Below are 20,135 nucleotides of genomic sequence, written 5' to 3' on the forward strand. Positions count from 1 at the left end.
ATATGATTTTAAGCCAGGCCTGGTGGGACACACCTGTAATCCAAGCTAGTCAAGAGTATGGAGATCAGAAGAATGGTGTTTAAAGTCCAGCCGGGCAACAAATAGTTGAGAGATCCCCATCTCCATCAATAAAAAACCGTGTGTGCTGACTTGTCATCTCAGATACACAGTGTTAACATAAATGTGAGATTCTATTCAGAAAGTTCTAAAGGCACAAGGGTTGGGGGCATGGTTCAAATGGTAGAGGGCTTGTCTGGTAGACAAACTCTGAGTTCAAAACCTAGGACCACCAATAGTAATAAAAAGGAGAAAGAGGAGGAATAAAGAAGAAGAAAAAGGAAAAGAAGAGGAAAGGATGACAACAACTTCAAATAATTCGAAGTGTGATACATTGTATCTTTAATGCTATCATTAAAAAAGAAATACCTTATATCAAAGTCCTGCTTTAAGCCAAAGTATGTCCATTTGGATTATGAAGCAATGCTCCTAAATTATACATCAATTCCTCTAAACCACAGACTCCCAAAATATTTTTATGCTAATAAAAATTATTGAGAATCCCGAAGAGCTTTTGTTTACCTTGTTTCTATTGATATTTGACATATTAAAAAAAATCAATTTGAGGCTTTTGGAGATTCAATAATCCATTCAAATATAAAAATTAAACACATCATATATTATAGCGACAATTTTAAACACATTTTATATAGCAATAGAAGATATCTACATAGAACAACATATTCTAAGAAATCCCATTCTATTCAATGTACATTATGTATTATATTCAATGTTGGGTAGGACATAAATTCTGTTACTTGAGGACAGGAGGGGATAATGGGGGAAAATAAAGGACCAAGAAGCATTGTACTCATAACCTGATTTACAGAACTGTAACCTCTTTATACAACGATCATGATAATTTTTAAAAATTCCTAGTCAGTAAAAATAAAAGTGGTTCTCTATGGAAGTAATGATTTGCCTATTAACAATGTGAAAACTTTTGGGAGAAAGTTCCTTAAATTCTTCATCCAGAAACAATTAAAGGCAAATCGGATGTTGAACATGTGAAATTCACTAAGAGGTCAACTTCAGAAACCTTTATATAACGTAACACGAGTACACTTGTCAAAACCTAATAGTGCGTTCAAAAATCTGTGCATCTTAGTGTATGGTAATTATTATAGTTCATATAAAGAGCATACCAGAGGGAAAGGTGGCTTAGTGGTAGCGTGCTTGCCTAGCATGCATGCGGCCCTGGGTTCGATTCCTCAGTACCATATAAACAGAAAAGGCCAGAAGTGGTGCTATGGTTCAAGTGTAAGAGTGCTAGCCTTAAGCAAAAGAAGCTCAGGGACAGTGCAGACTGAGTTCAAGTCCCAGGAAGGGGAGGAGGAAAAAAAAAAGCATACGAGGAAATAAAAGAGTTGGGGCAGGCATGCCTTTGCTATCTGCCTCAAGCTTTCTTTTGGAGGAATTTCCATCCAATGACACTTCTTCCTCACTTGTAAGCTGCTGTCACTTCTCACTAGGTTAGGAATAACTGATGAAAATAACTGAAAAAGGGCTCGTGCTATAGCATGTGCTTGTTGCACCATCTATTTGAGAAGCTGAGGTGGGAGGGTCACCTGTGCTTGAGACCAGCCTGGATCGCTATTTTCAATTATGTGTATTACAACTGCAGCAAATAATTCCCAGGCTTAAATCTCCAGTGGTTCTCTGGACCTGGGTATTGTTTTTGGACATCATCAAACTATGACAGTAAGTCTCAGCTGTGACTCTTTATCATCCAAATTATTTCTTATGTAAGCCCACATTTGTGTAGTGGGACAGTAACTGAAGAATGAAATGGATAATTTCCTTGAGATGTTTCAGTAACAAATACTCTTTTAGTTTTAATTTTTGCAGTAGTAATGACCAAATCCAGGACTTGGACACACTAGACAACTGCTATGCTACTGAGTCATACCCCAGCTGGAAAAGCATTAATCTCTCCCCTTATAAGACAATTTGTCTTATGAAATGAAAATGTGACATCTTCAAAGGACTAAGGAAAAGTTGACTTTGGCTCATTAATTCTAAAGATGCTACTCAGTAACCCGTTAGTTGCTTCTTTCTAAAGCTGTCAAGTAACCTAGTCTTCTAAAACTATCAAAATTTCTCCTGCAGAGAGGCCTTGAATGTCTTGACAAAGCCAAAGCCTTGTCCCTCAAGCTCATTGTCCATTGCAGCAATGGACTCTTCCATGGTCTATGGGCTTGTTCTTAGCCTCTAAACACAGTCTGAACAGTCATTCTGGTTCTTCAGCAGCTCCTCCTCTATCTCCTCTATCTGCCTGAGTGGTACAGCTTTTCCATCAGAGAATGAGGGCTGTGCTACACATTCCATTTTCCCTCCTGTGCTCTGCTCCTTTATCTATGTACTCATCTTGGGCATTGCCACATTTTAGGCCTTCTTACATTAGGATAAAATCAGACTGCAACTTCTGATAACCCCAATCGACCAGCTGCTATCATTCCAAGAGTTTCCTAAAAGTGTCTGTTAAAGACAAAATGACAGTTGTATTTTCCTGACAGACTTTACAAATAAGCTTCCCAAGCACCTTTTCTCTTATAATCAATCGCATGTGCTATTTGATATCAGCTTCCTTTATGTTTTAACCTCTCTCCTCTGTAAAGTAGAAACTCAAATTATTTTCTAGTGAGAAATGTAACAGTTTTTTTTTTTTTTTTTTGGCCAGTCCTGGGCCTTGAACTCAGGGCCTGAGCACTGTCCCTGGCTTCTTCCCGCTCAAGGCTAGCACTCTGCCACTTGAGCCACAGCGCCGCTTCTGGCCGTTTTCTGTATATGTGGTGCTGGGGAATCGAACCTAGGGCCTCATGTATCCGAGGCAGGCACTCTTGCCACTAGGCTATATCCCCAGCCACGAGAAATGTAACAGTTTTAATAGGTCTAAAATTTTACAGTTATTAGACCCTTTAATATTGATTAAAGAAAAATGAGTGGGAAAGTAAGGCTATTTTAATATTTAAGTTACTTGGAGTACGTAAGACCTATGTAAGATCATCAGTTATACTTGGTTTTACATTTCCTTCAACTATTTTTCCATATTAATGACAGTATACATTTGAAAGTGAAGACTGTTCTACTGCATATACTACTGGATGTGTGTGTGTGTGTGTGTGTGTGTGTGTGTGTGTGTGTGTGTGTGTGTCCAGGAGCTTGAACTTAGAACTCTCTCTGAGTTTTTCTTTTTTGCTCAAGGCTAGTGCTCTTGAGCCACAGGCACTACTTCCAGCTCTTTGGTGGTTAATTTGAAATAAAGAGTTTCACAGACATCCTTGCTCAGACTGGCTTCAAACCACTATCCTCAGATTCCACCCTCCCAAGTGGCTAGGATTACAGGAATAAGCCACTGGGGTGCTGGGCAGGTTAAACAATTTTAAAAGAAAACCAAGAACTATACTAGAATAATGCTGGCCAAAATGTAATGCATCAATTCACAAATAGCTCGGTGTTAAAGAATTGTTTAAATGACTTCTAGAAAGAAGGGTAGCTCTAAAAGATGCTAGCAAGTAGAAACTTTCAAACTTCACTCTGTACAGGTAACTTAATTACATTCACAACACCAACTCTCTAAACACAAAAGCAACTACTTGAAATACAGCTGCCTGGCTCCAGCTCCTCATACCTGTCAGGTATCTACCTACAAACTCAACCTCAGACTTCATAGCTACCACTATTCCATCACCAGAATTCTTTCAGAACAATGCCTTACTCCTTTAGCCTGTTTCCACTCTCTCATTTGCTGTGTCTCTTAGCTCTTACACTCCTTAGCCCTTGAGGTTATTAGTACATTGATCTTGGATTACCATCTTAGCGGTGAGCACTCCTAAAGGAGTGGATATACTACTCAAGTACATGCCTACAATGATGGTTTCAGACACTTAGATTCAAGGGTAAAACATATCCTTCCCTCCAGGTTCTATCCCATGCTTGGCAGTAGAGAAAAATCAGACAAGAAGAAAAAATAAAAATTTTAAGAAGAGGAAGTTGTGCCCCCAAATTAGGGGAATTTTCAAAAATGAGGTAAAAGATAAGTGCTTGGGGAGGTAGTTTACTTTGAGCTTTACAGTCTCAAATAACATTCTTTCCTAGAACAAGAGCTGGGAAGGGCGTGGGGTGAAGGACATGGCTCAAGTGGTAGAGTACTACTACCTCTCTGATAAATATGAAGCCCTAAGTTCAAACCCCAGTACCATCACCACCAAAAACAATTCTTTACCAGACCATGTTCAAGCTAACAACAACAACAACAACAAAAAGCAGGGGAAAGAAGTATCCTACTTTTAAAGATTTTATTATGTAGAATTAAAGACTGACATATAAGCTTAAATAAATGGGGCAGAAGAAATACAGAGAAACATTTCATTAAGATTGGTGTAACATAATCACATTTTGTAATCTAATAAATAATGTAGAAGAAATAATGTACACTAAAGTTTATAAATTTGTAGGCAACACCAACTTTTCTAGATAATAAAATGCCAAACAGAGAAAACTGACAGAGATAAGGAGTAATAAATGTGACAGATGAGTAAAGAAGGTATTAAGAATTTTTAAAAATCTAATAAAAATAACATTATCCTTACTAACACTTATGAATCCAAAAGAAATACTATCCAAGATACTGCTGAAGAAAAGAAAAGGAAACTTGGGGCTGGGGATATAGCCTAGTGGCAAGAGTGCCTGCCTCGGATACACGAGGCCCTAGGTTCGATTCCCCAGCACCACATATACAGAAAACGGCCAGAAGCGGCTCTGTGGCTCAAGTGGCAGAGTGCTAGCCTTGAGCGGGAAGAAACTTTAGGGTCAAGATAAAATACAAGAATTCTGACAAAGATTAAATTTATAAACAAAAGAAAATATGATCATATAAAGCTATTACGCTCCAAAAGAACATAGAGGGTGAATAACTTTGAAAAATATTTTGAAAAATGATAATTACATTTGGGAAGGAGGATAAGGAGAGTGACAGAGGTGAGGTTGATTAGAGCATATTGTAAACATGTTTGAAAATGAAATTCCTCTCTGTATAACAAAAGAAAGCTAATGATGAGTCTGGTGATGGTGGCCTGTAATCTTAGCTATACAGGAGACTGAGGTAGGAGGATTGTGGTTTGAAGCCAGGTAGGAAAGTCTTTGAGTTTTAAATTTAACTTTTAAAATTTTATTGTAAAGGTGATGTACAGAAGGGGTATAGTTACATATGTCAGGTAATAAGTACATTTCCTTTTGAACAGTGCTTCCGCCCTCAAGTTATATAGTTCATTTCCAAGATAGTATCTAGCAGGTTTCACTGGTGAATTGGTTCACCCTTTGTCACAACATTTCCCCTACACCTCTTGCAATCAGATAAGCTTATATACAAGACAAAGGGTACAGAAATCAGCAATAGTGACCGAAGGGAATAAACCAAAGAAAAAAGGAAAGAAAAAACAAAAAAAAACCCTGCAAACAGTACACAAAACAAACAAACAAACAAACAAACAAACAAACAAAAATCTCAATTCAACGAACACAATACAGGCTACACTAAATCCACCAGCACAACCATGTTCCTTGTAGCACTGTTTACCATAGCCAAGATACGGAATCAACCCAGATGCCTGCCCCTCAGTGGACAAATGGATCAAGAAAACGTGGTATATATACACAATGGAATTCTATGCTTCCATCATTAAAAAATGATATTGCCCCATTCATAAGGAAATGGAAAAACCTGGAAAAATTATACTATACGAAGTAAGCCAGACATTAAAAATAAACAAAACAGGCTGCATGGTTTCCCTCATTTGTAACAATTAGAATGTGCCTATAAATCTACAAGTAAACCCAATGGATGGTAACAGACAAGTAATCACACTTGGGCATGATTAATTCAATAGCAGTCTAAACATTCACACAGTGAGAACAAAGGAGGGTTCAATAGCTATGTGCATATGACCATAAAAAATGATGCTTGGCTGGGAATATGGCCTAGTGGCAAAAGTGCTTGCCTGCTTACATGAGGCCCTAGGTTCGATTCCTCAGCACCACATATACAGAAAATGGCCAGAAGTGGCGCTGTGGCTCAAGTGGCAGAGTGCTAGCCTTAAGCAAAAAAGAAGCCAGGGACAGTGCTCAGGCCCTGAGTCCAAGGCCCAGGACTGGCCAAAAAAAAACAAAACAAACAAAAAAAAAATGATGCTTATCAGAATGAACTCCAAAGAATGCCCTGAGACTTTTACCTCCAATTAGCCACCAAAAAACAAACAAAACCCCAGAAGTAGCCCTGTGGCTCAGAGTGATACAACACTAGCCTTGGGCTCAGGGACAAAGCCCAAGCCCTAAATTCAATCCCTACAACTGAACAAAAAGAAAAAAAAGAGTAAAATTCAAGCAATAGATTATGTCAATTATCCTAATTTGTCTCTCAGCTCTAAATTCACTCTTAAGAGACTGATCTGTGAAAATGAAGCTGGACTAGCCCTTTGCAGGTGGTCTGATCAAAGCTTTGTCTATAGAGGATAATGGCTAGAAAGTTGATCTCTTTCCCTTTCATCCTACATGATTTTCTCCAGAGCCTGTAAGTCATGATTTTCACCACATATCTCCCAAGCCCCCTTCAACTCATATACAGAACTCATGTACGGAAAAATAGTATCAAGTCACTGCCACACCGCCTCCTGATTTTTGTAAATACACATGCCAGAGGACAGGGCACCCAGGCCGCTCTGACCTAACCTGTACACAGACATGTATTCTATTCCTGAAGATTCTATAGTAGTAGAATTCTAGCGGTGTCTGCCCTTGTCCCCCAACTTCCTCTGTGTGTCTAACTCTCTATGTGTCCTCCCAGTACTGTCTGCCAACTTGTTCTCCAAAGCAATGTTCCTGAAGGTCCAAAGACAGTGGACCATCCCTAGCCTGGGAAACCCAATGGAATTCTCTGCTATCCTGAGTTGGAACTATTTTTTTTTTCCATCAAAACCTGCCTTTCCATGGAGCTTCTCCTTCCTTGGATACATTCCCTCAGGTCTAGATTACCCTTTATAGTTCGCTGTTCACTTTTCATATTCATTCTATTATTGCTTAAATGCTTTACCATAAATGTCCCCTGTTTAAATTACTGTGTGGGAAGACAATTTCCCCTAGACTTCTTGGCATTCCTGTAAAGTTGGGATTTTTCTGAGCAAAGGAAATTGGTAAGTTATAATAAAGATAAGCCTCTCACCCTGGAGATATTCCAGTGTCATAAAAAAAAAGTCCCCTCTCCTTCCTAGAGATTTGCTTTTGGCTTATTTTTAAGGTAATAAACTCAGATATGCCTACTTCTTCCCTAAGGAGGATTTATTTAATTCTAGCATATGTAGCATATGGATGTATGGGGAGGAATGGTACTGGCTGGGCAGATGTGCCAGCAACCTATATATGCTTCCAGTGTTATAATTTTAGAGTCCCTCCTCTAGGGTGCAACCCTGCTACCTATGTAGGGTAACATCAGGCTCATACAGCATTGGCAAACTGAGATTTGCAATTGGGGAAAGAGCACTAAAATGTTGTCTGGGCAACGGAGAGAAGGCATGTTTCCTGTCAAAATCACCACTCCCTCAGTCCATATAAATAAACATGTGATATCAGTAGTGTTCTGTCTTCTGCTTTGACCTAAGATGATATGCAACTGTAAACAGACCTCTTAGAAAAAAGGGCTATGCATAAAGTGATTGATAAAATAATTTAAAATTCACTCACATTTCTACTTTTTCCCAATATGAACAAAGTGCCTACCAATCACCCACCACAGTAGGCAGTGCTAGAGAAACCAAGCTGAATACAATATACCTCAACCCCCCCCCAACTTGCTCACAATATAACCATTTTTTCTTTTTGCTTTCATTTTATTTTGGTAAGAATTACTTTTCCATATCTAACTCCTAGAAGCCATGTTAGCAGTTTCTTAATGTCCTCCCATCAGTGGCCTGTGAGATTGTAGACAATTATACATATAATTTCATTTGTAGTTCACACACACACACACACAGGCCTCAAGGCATAAGCAACCCAAATGTTATTACAGCCTTGATTACCTTTATCATGGTAACGATCTTAATAAAAAATGATTAGAACTATTATTTGAAAAAACGCTCAGCATAGAACTGAAATTCCTTGGTAAATTTATGACAGAGTATTTTGCTCAGTAGAAATTAACACAGAAACACCAGCTTCCAAGAAATTAATAGGAAAGATATGCTTTAGAATAATTTTTCCCATATACTGATGTAAGGTTTCAGCCATGAAATTAACATTAAAATCAACTCAAGAACAACAAAATTTTCAGTTGGGGAGACTGGTATAGATACTTTTGTTCCTAAAAAGTTTTATTAGCCCAATAAAAATGTATAGACTTTAATTTATGCATTTAAGAGTATTATGTGGCATTTTTGTCCTTAGCCAAATTGGTTGAATTTAGCATAAAGCTATGGTGAAACTTGCAGTAATGTTTCAACATGTCTATTTCTGCCCTGGCTGCTTAGGAACTCAACTAATTGTTCATCAAGGGAATTACTGTAAAAAAAAAAACCAACAAAAACAAAGGGGAATGCTATTTACTAGGCAAAAGTAGGCTAGTCTTAGGCTACTTGGGCTGTCTTCATTTGAAGCAATAGAAAAACTCAGTAAACATATTCAGCAGGTAGTTCTTTGCTTTGATGAATTTTAATGGCAATCTGTTTCTTACTGAGAATATGTTAACATTTAGGTAACTGTTCCAATTATTGCTATTATATAACATATCACCTCAAACTTATTCCCAGGAGCCAAAGGCCATTTTGTTATGCTCACAGATTCTGTTAACCAGGAATTTTTCACAACAGAAATTGAGGATGGCTGATGGCTTACCTCTTTTCCATAAGGTCTGGCCCTGGATATAGTCTCAAAGGTTAGGAACAACTCTTGGGGTAATTCAACAGTTGGGGCTAGGCATCATCGGAAATGCTGATGGTTCCTTAACTCACTTATCTAGAGACTGTCTTGGAAGGATTTAAAGACTAGAAGTATTGCCTTAAGATCTGATTGGGGGAGGAGGGGGCACCCAAGTTCTACAAGATGAACTGGTGCAAGAGGACTGTATAGTGTGTGTGTCTGGAAAATCTGCTACTAACTATTCACTTCTTGGCTTGGTAAAAGCTGTACAATACACAGCATTATATTCTTTGCCTTTATTTCTAAATACAAGATAAAGTATTTTCAAAAATGACATTTTCAGCTTTGAAAATATAAATCAGTATTTACATAGCTAGTACTCTGTGTGTCTTTAACTTTCCTGGGAAATAAATGTTATTCTCAGCATTTTAACTAATGAAATCAGAAGCTGAATAATTTGCCCAGAAAAAAGCACCTAAGCTCAGGTAACTCCAAACATGTGTTTTCAAAGTCCTAGCTCCTGGGGTTGGGGACTTAACTCAGTGGAAGAGCACTTGCTGGGCAAGTACAAGGGTCTGAGTTGGGACCTCAGCTCTGGAAAAAATAATAATAAATTCCAGCTCAAAGTCTTAGCTTCTGTATAGGCAGGCAGAGTTGTGTACAGTTAAATAAAACACATATCTCGTGCAGATTACAAAGCAAAAAGTGTTTGTCTTTTGCTTTATATACATGTAATCCCTTCAAGAATGAATTTACCCCATCATGCTATCTAGTTGTACTAGGTAAAACCTACCTAATGTGCCTAAATATGTAAACTAAAAAAGAAAAAAATAACAATAAAATAGAGCAGGAAGCAGTTTCCACAGTACCGTCACAAGGATCCTACAGTGCTGGACAACTTCTCTAGCCTTTGCTGTTTAATTCATCAAGTACATAAATTCTAGAGAATGCCTGAAGATCCTTACATGCAATGAACAGAAAAAGCTGAAGAAGCTGTCATAGGTGTGGAAAGATTAAATAACAACCTAGACTCTCATTCAAATTCTTAAGTCTGTGTTTTCTCTTTGGGGAATTAAAATTACAGCCTTTTCTCTTTCTACTACTCATTTCTTTCTTTTTTTTTTTTTAACCTACAGTAGAGTTTGAGTTTTAAAAAGTGGAAAATATGACAACCTGCTCTAAATTCTCACTTGCTGTAATGCCTAGCATGGTTAATCTTGTCTAGAGCTCCTCATTTGACTCACATTGCTTACATAAACCATAATAAAAGCAGAAATGTGGCACAGTGGGCAGCTGTTAGTCTTTCTTTTCTGCTTACTACCACACTAGCCTTACCCCACAATGCATGTTTGCAATAAAAAGGAATTCAATCCACCCATGCAAATGTGTTCTTTATTCTGATTTTATATTTTGACTAGATATATCTCGTAATTTTATGAGTGCAAATAAACATTTATATCTCATTCATGTTTGTTTTTAAATAATGATCGGTTACGTCTTTTATAATAGAATTGCTAGAGGCATCTTCAAACAGGATTATTTTTCAAAAGGGTGAATGATATAAAGAAACACTTCTCATACACACCTCTTGTACAACTAATGTATGTGAACAAAATATCTTAAAAATAAAAGGACAATTTAATATTTCTTCTTTAGAAAAGATCGAAAGGAAATAGCCTTTAAAATGGGACAAATTCTCTTCAGGGGGTGTAGGCTTCTCACAGCCTCAAAGGGAATCTTTTAAAATAGAAGTATGAGTCCAGTTTTGTTTTGACCTATGGAAAAAAGTAATCACATAACAAATTAAGGGAATTTTCTAGTTATCTGAAACTGCCTGAAATAATTTTATGTAATTTTATACAATCATAAAAACTTGGAGTTTAAATGACAAATGTAACATTCCATACTATCATTTTGTACAATTCTTTCATACATAATTTTAAAGAATTATATGAAATCCTTGTGCTAGTAAGTATTTCCTAGAATATAAGAAATACTCCTTAGAAATAATTTATCAGCCTAGGTGAACTCTGATGACCTTCTGAAATGCCATGTCACTATTTTCCCTAGAAAATGTACTTAATGCTCAAAGGTCAAGAATAAGGAAAGGGAAATCACTGCAGATCTTAGTTTGAAACAGTTATAGTCCTTACCAAGTAACTGGGCTTCAAAAATTTCAAATTATAATTAGTATTAGTTCTCCCTGAAGTAGGCTTCTCTCTCACTATTAGAAATCTATTTTTAATTTGTATTCACAATACTAGTGATACTGTCTTTACAGTACCTGTATGAAATGGTACTATTTAAAAAATTAAGTAACTTGACAAAGGTGATATTACATATGTTATGGAAAAGCAGAGGTTTCATTTCCCCTTTTTCTTCCTTTCCCCCTCCTCCTCCTCTGCTCCTTGCCTCAGAATTCTCGCATCATTCTAGACAACTGAAAAGTCAGGTTAACCATGACTGATGACTGTACATCATTTAGACTGTAGTTAGCTGAGATGACTAGTTGCATGAGGTATTTTTTTCTTCTTAATTTTAAAGACAAGTACTCCTAGCAACTCAGGAGGCTGAGATATGAGGATTGTGGTTCAAAGCCAGCCCGGGTAGAAAAGTCTGTGAGAGTCTTATCTCCAATTAATCACCAAAAAGCTGGAAGTAGAACTATGGCTCAAGTGGTACGGCGCTAGTTTTGAGCCAAAAAAAAAAAAAAGTCTCAGGGGCAGTATTCTGGCCCTGAGATCAAGCCCCACGACTGGCACAAAAGAAACAAAAAAAAAAAGTACCACTTTTTAAAAAGCAACTTATACAACTTGACTACAAAACCATTAGTACTTACTATTTCAGCAACAATAACAGAAATCTCAGACAAACTACAAATTCAGATACCTCCATGATTCAAACATGAAGTATTAGTGAATATTAATACTACTGTATATTAGCACAATATTACTGAGTCAACTTTGTAAGACATAAGAAATGTTAGAAAAGGTATAGAATTTGCAATCAACCCACTTACCTGAATGAATCCTTAGCATGAGCTTGTCTGTGTTGTGTGTGTACACACCCCTGTGAACATATGAATGCGCTTGCCCAGTCTGAAAGAAGAATTGCTACTCAACTTCCATCAACTCTGAGGTAAAGGAAGCTGGGCCGCCGGAGGCCCAATCTTGGGACTACTCAAAAGAAGCGAGCGCTTCATTGTGACTATCAGATCAAAGAAAGGAAAATGTCGGCTGGGGATATGGCCTAGTGGCAAGAGTGCCTGCCTCATATACATGAGGCCCTGGGTTCGATTCCCCAGCACCACATATACAGAAAATGGCCAGAAGTGGTGCTGTGGCTCAAGTGGCAGAGTGCTAGCCTTGAGCAAAAAAAGAAGCCAGGGACAGTGCTCAGGCCCTGATTCCAAGCCCCAGGACTGGCCAAAAAAAAAAGAAAAAAAGAAAGGAAAATGTACGTGTGGCCCCAACTTCCAATCATTCAGCTTCATCGTGGTACAAAAATAATAGTCATTCAGTTTAATCCTTCAAAAATTGCATCTTTTCTCAAGCTAATGAAAGTTAGTGTATTAATACCCTTCATGCTGAGCAGTGAGCAAAGGGACTGCCAATTTCAAGAGATCATCTTCAATGTATTGTGCTGTTACCAAAGTCAGGAAGTTATTTATATGAATTTTGGCTTGTGATATTTTCAACTTACATTTAACTTATAATCCCACTATAAATCAAGAACTGTCGTTACTTCAAATGTCATATGTTCAAGGCATTTAAAGTGTGTGTGGACTATTTTGTTACTGTGTTGGATGGAAAGTTATTTTGATTATACAATGACCACTACACCATATTAGAAAAACACAATACACATCATTATTGCCAGACTAAGCATTCATCATCACATTTTACTCAGAAACGCAGTCATCAGAGAAATGGTGAAATTTTAAAAATTATCTCATCACAGCAGAATGTCTTCACAAACATAGCAAAAACAAACCTGTAAACTAAGTTTCTGAATGGCTCATTTATTATCCAAGCATGGAAAGCTATCCGTGGTGAATTAATTAAATTATATTTGATGACAAACATATACTACAAATAAAAGCCATTGCCTTTCAGCTGGGCACGATCACACACACACACACACACACACACACACACACACACACCCCTATAATCCCAGCACTTGACGTAGGAGGATTGCAAATTATTAGGTTAGCCTGAGCTATACAGCAAGATCTCAATGTTTGTGAGAAAGGAAGGTGTTTTACATGTAATGTTTATGAAAAGCCTAGGGTTGGCTCATGCCATTATTCATCAACAGGTCTTTCTTACAGGCACTCTATTTTGATCTATCCTATGTCACTGAACTCATCCTATCACCAGTCAACTTCATCCGTTCTCCTAGTGCATCTCCACCAGAAATAAAACAATATCCTGACTTTCTCCTCATCACGTAGATGCCTGAAAACTCAGGGCACAAATGAAATTTCTGGGGAAAAACAAAAAAGAATTTCCTTCAACCAGTACAATGAACAATAAATATCTCGCAAAATTAGTCTTTGTTGTACATTTGAGGTTTCCTAATGAATTTGACCTAAAAGGAATTTCAGAAATGTGTACATTACCACAATAAACACATTTTGCTCGCACTGTCCAAATCAGAAGCTACATCTGATATACTTCTGGTGTCATCAAAAGTTAAATAATCTTATCCATGTAAATACAAAATTTTAACAGATATAATTTGCAAGTTGCAACTGGAGTTGCAATAGCTGCTTTTCAGATCTTCCCACAGGTACAAGGGAAATTTCCATATTTCAAAATTCATTTAATTATCCAACTGAGGCACTCCCACAAAGCCTTCAGAAGTATTAATAGATAACCACCAGACAATGGAATAACTTAAATGTCACTTCATGAAGTGGTTAATCTGTAGGCAAGATGGCTATACAAGGATTCTATAAGTGCTTCCCATATAGAAAATCGGCTCATTAAAATCATGTGCAGGCCAGTGGATATAGCTCAGTAGTAGAGTGCTTATCTAGTTTACACGAGGCCTTGGGTTCAATATTCAATATCACCCAAAACACATACATAGACAATTGAAAATACCTATCTATGTGAAAAAAAAAATGCTTCAAAGATGAAACTCATAAAACCGCATTACAGACCTGCATTAACGGATAAACACCTAAATCCCTTCCCATGGTATGGTAACTTTGAACCACAATCAAGTGAAATCTCCCTAACAGAATCTCAGTCTTTTCACTTTGTGTTACAAATAATCTGAGTTCAATTAACGTTCCCACATTTTAAATTCAGCACAAAAACTGTAGACATTTTCTTTCATCACATATATTTTTTTCTTGTCACTGTCTTACCCTTGATTCTTCCTCTTAAGCCCACAAATCCTAAAATACTTCCCATCCGGCCCTTTGGGGAGCACGTGTGCCAACCTCTGCTTGATGGGTATATTCCCAGTGCCAAATCACTCTGAATCAGAATGTGAAGGTAGCCCAGTGATGGTCTGAAAAATTAACTCCCCAGAGAATTCTTAATCAAGCTAAAACCAGAAAAACACTACTTTAAACTAGGCTTTTACATGATTCTGTTCTCTTGGATAGATTAAATTCTTTAAATCAGTAAAATAGGAAGTGTTGGTCCAACTCATAGAACTATTGAAGTGATTAAGCCATTCTAAAAATGTATAAAGTGCAGTGCGGCTAACACCAACAATTCTTAATAAAATGGCAGTTATTAACTCAGTGGGGTATTGGAGATTCCTATTTTGGCCTAGGAGCCAGAATTATTAAACTTTCGGAAATTTTAATGTAAGTTATTAAAACAGATATTATTGAAACATAAATGACATATATTTTAAATGTGACACTGACAGAAGTATTCATATCCAAACCATCGTTACTTAATTACTATATTTTACTATCATTTGTCTTCATGAGATGATTATGCCTGTATAGTGGCTATGCTACAATAGTATGCTGCAGCTCAGGAAGCTGACAACCACCACAAATCAGGGCTGATATAGAAAAGGACTTTTGGCTAACAGACATTTGCCAGTTTACTTCTGGTTAACATTATAAAAAAATTCACAATAAATTCAGTTTTGAACTCAATAGGTTTGAATGAGTTACCTAAGTACAGATGTCTAGTAATATGCTAGATACAAAAGTGTAATACGCATGAACATGCACACATATATGGTACCTACTTAAAATCATTCTGTGAAGAAAACAACTTCAGAATTGAGTAGTACTGCTACTCATAGCTAGTAGCTCAAGATAACCACTTTCATTTATCACCATCCTAGTACTTGCTTTTAACTTCTGGAATGCTTCTGGTAACAACTGTCTAAGTAGATGTAGTGCAAGAATTATATCCTTCCAGCAACCTTATCTTAGCCAGTGTAAAAAATGGCTTTCCTAGGCCACTTGTTTCAAGAACGCTAACAAATTGTTTCATACCCGTAAGTCGTTCCCTGAAGTAGAGATTATCATTCAACACCAAAGGAAATGAACATGAGACATTAGTCATTTCGAGCAGTTCAAACTTTGGTTTTAAACAAGCATAGAATTTTAGAATGAAAAGACTTTACAGCTGCTATGGTTTGAATGCTTCCTTCAAAACTCAAAATATAATCCCCAATGACAGATATTACAAAAATAAAAATTGCACTATCCGAAGTCATAAGGATATAAGAAAGTAGAATGTTAAAGAAATGTGAAACACTCTGGTAAAACTACAAATTATTCTCAGGCCAGAAAACAGCCTGTGTCATTTCCTATGAAATGTAACATTTTACTACATAGAACTATCTAAAGGTTCCTCCACAAGCAAGGCAAGTCCAAACCCTTCTTCTAAGTTGGCATTTAAGTCCTTCCATTTTCTGATAATTATCTATGAACAGTTTTTCATCTGTTACCTACTATTTGCTCTAGCCAAACATGCCTATCTAATCATATCCCAGAAACTCAAAGGTTCCCTAACTTTATGTATGTCATTTCTTCCTCCCACTCCACCCTACCCCAATTCTTTAAACAAATAAATTATCTTCAAATAGTCATACAGAGGAGATTCAATTCCACATATCAGTTCATAAGTTCAATGTATCTCAATCAATGCAACCCCTTTTCATAATTCTTCCCATCTTTCCCAACCCCACCCATCCCCTCAATTTTCACATATACCTTGAACATCATAATTGCATTTGCCCACTCTTCCTCTCTTCATTCATTTACCTCTCTCCCTTTGACCTCACTTCCCTACCACAAATTCCATCTTCCTGGTATTCATTTTGTTAAACTGTAAGGTTATTACAGAAGGGAGTTACACCATTGGAATCCTCCCCTACGCATACCATGCTATAGTTAACATGTTTTTGTATACATGCATATAGCCCTATATATCTTTACATATATATTTGTAATTCAGATTTAACTCCCACATATGAGAGAAAACATGTCTTTAGTCTCTCTGAGCCTGACTTAGTTTACTTCACTTAGCATCATTTTCCCCAGGTACATCCATTTCCTTGCAAAAGATACATCATTCTTTCCTTAAGAATGAGAATTTACACATACACACACATATATTTACATACACACATATACACAAACTACATTTTCTTGACTCATTCATCCATTGAAGGGAATCTGGACTATTCCCACAACATGGCTCTGCCTACTCCCAATTCTAATTAACAGTCTCATCTACACCTTTCAGAAGCTTAACTGACCTTTGGTTCAACTAGCAACAATTCTCTAAAATCATCTTTATAGTACCAGAATCTGAACATACATAAAGGCCTTTTATATGATTTATATATCTATTTCTACAGTAGTTATCTGTGTGATAAACTGTTCCTGTTTGAGATGATAAGAAACAAGCCAACACTGCTAGTTTATGCCTACTAGCTAATGCCTCCTAGCTAATCAAGAGACTGAGGTCTGAGAATCAAAGTTTGAAGACACCTCCTCACGCAGCAAAGTCCCTGCAGCTCTTCAATTAATTACCAAAAAGCCAGAAGTTGTGGTGTGGCTCAATGGTAGAGTTCCAACCTTCAATGTTCAAGCCCTAGTACTGGCAAAAAAAAAAAAAAAAGAGAGAGAGAGAGACTATAAGAAATTTGAAACATGTCCTATTCAACTTTGCCTTCCCACAGTACATTGAACATAGTACAATAAATAATAAACTGAACTTATGATTAAATATATACATAAAATAATAACTGTGGTTATAAAGAAATTTGCCTTCACTTTCTTGTGGAGAAAATTATTGCTATACAGATACTATTCCCTACTACTATCAACTAGCGTATCCTATAAATTGTCCTAATAACTTCCTTGACCCACATATAAAATTATCTCAAGGTTTCACTTTTACAATATGATATGTATATACTGATCCTTACCCAAAACCTGCGGAGGTTGACCCAAAACCCAAATCTCTAAGGCAACTCAATGTGGCGTATGTGTGTGTGTGAGAGAGTGATATGTGTGTGATTTGTGTTTGTGTGTTTTAAAGAAAGACTACATTCCAATCATTCTTCGCTTTTCCTCCTGTTTCTACAGCCTTATAATATTTACCAACCCAGATATTTCCCCAGAGGTTCAAAAGCTGGCAATAATAGGTACCTTAAATAAACTGCCAAAGACTTATAAATACCTACTATGCAAAAAGCACTGGGAGAAATAAAAAAATCAAGGCCTAAACTTCATCTTCTAAAATTCAGATGAAATGTACAACACATAAACAATTCCATTAAGAGGTAGATTATGTAAGTGCCAAAAGGATTCTAACAAGGTACACAGAGTACTATAGGGAAAGAAAGATTAATACAACCAGAGTGTCTGAGAACTTCAAAATGAGATGGGTTTCTATTTTGATGTTTAAAAAAAAAAATCAAACAGTACCATTCAAGATGATTAAGTAGTTCCATTTAAGTTGTTTCAGTTGTATTTTGTTCTAGTTTTGCAACAATAGTTAAAGAGTTTTTCTCCTACTTAAAAAAAAGTATTGATGCAATACTCGAGGTAAAATTTTAAGTGGATTTTTTTAAGCTCATCTCGAAAAAATAAAGCAACGTTATCCTACAAGCCCAACTGGTGACCTGTAATTAGTAAATCTGTGTATGTTCAAAGCAAAGACACAGTCTGCTCAATATCTAATTTAATATTCATTAGGAACTCAGTCCTAGGGGAAGGGGGGGGGCACAGACAAACGGGCCATCCTCTCTGTACTGAAATATGTTTGCCTATCAGTAGGTATTCACATTAAAAGGGAAATTGTGAAAAACAAAATTCAGGGCCCTGTATTTTTTTTTTCCTTTTTGCATTCCTACCACCTCCTCCTGCAAACCCTGTATTCTTCCTACTATGCAACCAAAGGGTCTGAATCAGAGCTTGGAGCATTTCCTTTTCCAGGAAGTGCCCCCGGCATCATTTCTCCGTTAGGATGGCTTCCTGGAGTTGCCACCACGACCCCAACTCTGGAAGTGTCGAGCCGAGGACTGACAGCTCCAAGAGCCCCACTCAATCTCAAGCTTCACATAACTCCCACAAGAAGAAGTGGGGAAAGTCAGCGTGGACAGATGCCAAGGGAGCAAATCAGAAGGGGCGCACAGGATGACAGCCATGGGAAAAGCAGGGTATTGCACGCTGCCACTGTTAAAAAGAAACTTTGGGGTTCTACTAATGACGTGACAGAACTCCATCAGGCGATTGTGGTAATTACTGAACTGAGCACCTGCACGAGGGGGGGATTTTTTTTACGTAAAATTATATATAGTTACCTGAAACATTTGCTTTTGCTTTTTTTTTTAAATGTCTCATTCAAACCAGCCTCTGGAAACTGTCTATAAATGCAATGGAACTAAAAATCAGATTATGCAGATTGAAGGCAGGGGACGCCGGGAAGGAAGAAGGCGCCTGTAAATTCCCTAACAATAAATGTAGCCGGGTGCAGTTTCCTGCACCGAGCTAAAAGCCGAGAAGGAATCGAGAAGGAGGGTCGGGGACAGGAATTGGGTAACAGTGTAAATCACCCAGCCCGGAATTCAACAGCTTCGCGTGCAGCTCGGTCCAGCTTCGGCGTGTCTCCTCTTGGCCTCTGACAAGTCATCATTTCCAGCTAAGAGGAAGGGAGGCTGGAGAAGAATTCCCCGGCAGGTTGTAAAAAAAAAAAAAAAGAAAAGCAAGGAAGATCGCCCAGGCAAAACTACTTGCTGGCACTTCCCCGCCCCAGAAGCCGCCGTCCCCACGCCCGGGGAGAGGTCGCCCCGAAGGGGAGAGGAAGTTGCACCAAGTGGTCCCGGCGAGCCCGGCCTCGAACCCGGACTCCGCGGGGCGGGGGGGGGGAGGAGGGGATGCAGCCCAAGGGCGGCCTGGGGTGCACCGGGGGTTCCGGAGGCAAGCTCCCCCCCCCCGGGAAGGCAGGCAGCTCCGGGGGACACCGGGCACCGGCAGGAGGATCGGGGTGCCCGGCGATCGGGTCCGCGCCCCCCATCTCCTCCCCCCCCCCATCACCACCACAGACCCTCCGAGGGCCCCGACTCCACCCGGGCTCGGGACCCTCCCCAGCCCGGCTAGCCGGCGTGCGTTCCGCGTGCGCCGCGCCTGCCCCGGGGAGGGTGGCGAGCCACCACCCCGCGCCCGGGGAACGGAGAGATAATCCGGCAAGTTTGCGTGAGAAAAGCCGGCCGCCCCGCGGCCGTACGCTGAGACCCAGGGAGGAAAAAGAAAATGTCAGGCGATGCCGGCGGGAGGGAAGATGCTGACTTACCCATGTTCCTCCCGGAGCGTGAGGACCCGGCCGGGCCCGGCGAAGGTCTCCGGCGCGGTACGGGGCGGCGCGACGGGCTGTCCTCGCTCTCCCACCGATCTCTCCCGCAGCCAGGGAGGGACCCGCGGGGGGCTGCCGCCGGGGAGGAGCAGCTGCTGTCGGGGCCGCTGCTGTGGCTGCTGCTGCTACTGCTGCTGTTGCTGCTGCTGCTGCAGGCGGCGCGGCCGCGGCGGGGACGAGCGGCGGGGGGCGGGGTGGGGCGGGGCGGGGCGGGCGGGCGCAGCCTGCGGCGGGCGGGCGCGGCTGCGAGCGGGCGGGCGGGCGGGCGGGCGAGCGGGCGGAGACGCCGAGCGGATCGGGAGGCGCGCCGGCCCCCGC

General features: G+C 39.2%; 1 protein-coding gene across 4 annotated transcripts in view; it reads right to left on the minus strand.

The window, feature by feature from the left end:
* The window catches only part of Rap1gds1 (Rap1 GTPase-GDP dissociation stimulator 1), a 94,513-nt gene extending 74,580 nt beyond the window's left edge, over positions 1–19,933 (minus strand). For 3 of the 4 annotated variants that reach the window (XM_048333378.1, XM_048333376.1, XM_048333375.1), the window contains exon 1: positions 19,758–19,933. In XM_048333378.1, the coding sequence (XP_048189335.1) occupies positions 19,758–19,761 (4 nt within the window). In that variant the 5' untranslated portion in view covers positions 19,762–19,933. The remainder of the gene's footprint in view (positions 1–19,757) is intronic. The other variant, XM_048333377.1, reaches the window with a different exon arrangement.
* Positions 19,934–20,135: the final 202 nt, after the last annotated feature.

This window comes from Perognathus longimembris, chromosome 24, assembly GCF_023159225.1.
Source record: "Perognathus longimembris pacificus isolate PPM17 chromosome 24, ASM2315922v1, whole genome shotgun sequence".
Taxonomy (NCBI): Eukaryota; Metazoa; Chordata; class Mammalia; order Rodentia; family Heteromyidae; genus Perognathus; species Perognathus longimembris.